This window comes from Brassica napus, unplaced genomic scaffold (genome assembly GCF_020379485.1).
Source record: "Brassica napus cultivar Da-Ae unplaced genomic scaffold, Da-Ae ScsIHWf_305;HRSCAF=496, whole genome shotgun sequence".
NCBI lineage: Eukaryota > Viridiplantae > Streptophyta > Magnoliopsida > Brassicales > Brassicaceae > Brassica > Brassica napus.
In genome coordinates, this window is record NW_026016296.1 from 55,001 (window position 1) to 57,500 (window position 2,500).

Genomic DNA, 2,500 nt, shown 5'->3' on the forward strand with positions numbered 1-2,500 from the left:
CAATTGAGAGTCCACTCGATCTTTGGAATGCTTTAAAGCACAGATACGATCACCAAAAGATGGTGTTGCTTCCAAAGGCAAGACACGACTGGATGCATCTCAGGTTCATGGATTTTAAGTCCGTGGACGAGTATAACTCAGCCTTGTTCAAAATCGTTTCTATACTAAGGCTATGTGGTGAAGAAGTGTCCGATGTGATGATGCTTGAAAAGACCTATACGACTTTCAATCAATCGAATTCTGTGTTGCAGCAGCAGTACAGGACAAAAGGTTTTGCCACATATACTGATCTGATCTCATGTCTTCTCCTGGCCGAGGCAAACAATGAACTCCTTATGAAAAATAGTGGAGCAAGGCCGGTCGGGACAGCACCATTACCCGAAGCCCATGATGTGGAAAGGAAATATCCCAAAGAAACCAACTACGCCCAAGACAACAGGAAACCATACGGTCAAGGCCGTGGTGGGTACAGGGGACGTAGACGTGACAATCATAACGGTAGAGATAACTACTCAGCCGGCCGAAGGGGAAACCACCATAACCGTGGTCGTGGTTCCAATTACGGTCAGGGCCGAGGGAGTTATGGCCGTGGACGAGGTGGCATATCCAAACCATCTTACACGTCCAAGTCTTTATGTCACAGATGCGGGATGGACAATCACTGGGCCAAGAACTGTAGAACTCCAAAGCACTTGTGCGAACTCTATCAAGAGAGTATCAAGAACAAGAATCCGGAGGCAAATATGATCCAAGAGAACGGTCAAGATGACAAGGGATATGATGCTGACAATGAATCCGACAGGGACAGCAAAGATGACCAAATGGATTTTGAGACGTCTGACTGTCTAAAGGACTAGTTTTTCGAATCACATTGTCTTATTGCTTTATGTGTTTGATTTGGTGTTTTTACTTTATGAAATGACATTTACATTAATGAAAATTTTAAAGTCTCTAAAGTCTAGAAATTTTATTTATAGAAATGAATGATGAGATGAATGTACTTGTGGTGGACAGTGGCACAAGCCACACGATCCTAAGAGACAAAAGGTACTTCATGAATCTCACATTGCAAAGTGCAAAGGTACAAACCATTGCAGGTGAGGCCAGCCTGATTGAAGGTCACGGCCAGGCCTATGTGATGATGCCCAAAGGCACTCACCTAGAGATCAAAACCGCCTTGTATTCCCCAAGCTCTAGAAGAAGCTTATTGAGTTTCAAGGACATAAGGTTGAACGGTTTCCACCTTGAAACATGGGAAGAAGGAAACAAAGAATTCCTTAATATAACCTTGATCACCAAAGGCAGTAAAAGGATCCTAGAGACCATGCCTGCAATGACTACTGGTCTTTACTATGCACGGATCAGTATGGTCGAGGCAAATGCCTCAGAGCTATTCACTTTATGGCATAACCGGCTTGGCCATCCCGGAACAGGAATGATGCGAAAATTGATGATGAATTCTCAAGGGCACACGTTCAAAGGAGTGATCCCACGAAATCTCACATGTGCAGCATGTGCACAAGGGAAACTCATAACCAGGCCATCACCAGCCAAGGTTAATAAAGAAACCTTGAACTTTCTGGAAAGAATCCAAGGGGACATATGCGGACCAATACACCCACCATGTGGGACGTTCAGATATTTTATGGTCCTCATTGATGCATCGACCAGATGGTCACATGTATGCTTGTTGTCCACTCGGAACCTAGCCTTTGCACGGCTGCTTGCTCAGATGATAAGACTGAGAGCACACTTCCCAGATTTTCCACTTAAGACTATACGTCTAGACAATGCTGGTGAGTTCACGTCCCAGGCGTTTAATGAATACTGTATGGCCATGGGGGTAAAAGTAGAACACTCCGTGGCACATGTCCATACACAGAACGGCTTGGCCGAATCATTCATTAAACGTATCCAGCTGATAGCCCGTCCATTACTTATGAAGTCTAAACTTCCGGTATCAGCATGGGGACATGCAGTTTTACATGCAACTGAACTGATACGCATCAGGCCATCAAGTGAGCATAGATATTCGCCATCCCAATTACTTAAGGGTCATGAGCCAGACGTGTCCCACATCAAAACGTTTGGATGTGCCGTCTACGTTCCAATTACTCCACCACAGAGAACTAAGATGGGACCGCAGAGAAGGATGGGAATATACGTAGGATATGAATCCCCAAGCATTATAAAGTATCTTGAGCCAACAACCGGTGATTTGTTTAAGGCCAGATACGAAGACTCACAGTTTGATGAGTCCACATATCCGTCCTTAGGGGGAGATAACAGCCGGTTGATAACAAAAGAATTGGATTGGTTTAGACCATCGACATCTTGGCAAGATCCTCGGACTAAAGATTGTGATTTAGAAGTCCAAAAGATAATACATCTACAAGAGCTAGCTAATAGATTGCCAGATACATTTGCTGACCCTAATAGAGTAACAATATCACATATCCCGGCTTGTAATGCACCTGTAAGATTAGACGTCCAAGATGGA

General features: G+C 44.2%; 1 protein-coding gene across 1 annotated transcript in view; it reads left to right on the top strand.

Moving 5' to 3' along the window:
- LOC106413061 overlaps positions 1 to 857 on the top strand; it is a 900-nt gene extending 43 nt beyond the window's left edge. Inside the window, exons 1-2 of the mRNA XM_013853901.2 lie at positions 1 to 270; positions 370 to 857. The exon at positions 1 to 270 is cut by the window's left edge and continues 43 nt beyond it. Of these exons, the coding sequence (XP_013709355.2) occupies positions 1 to 270; positions 370 to 857 (758 nt within the window). The remainder of the gene's footprint in view (positions 271 to 369) is intronic.
- The last annotated feature ends 1,643 nt before the right edge of the window (positions 858 to 2,500 follow it).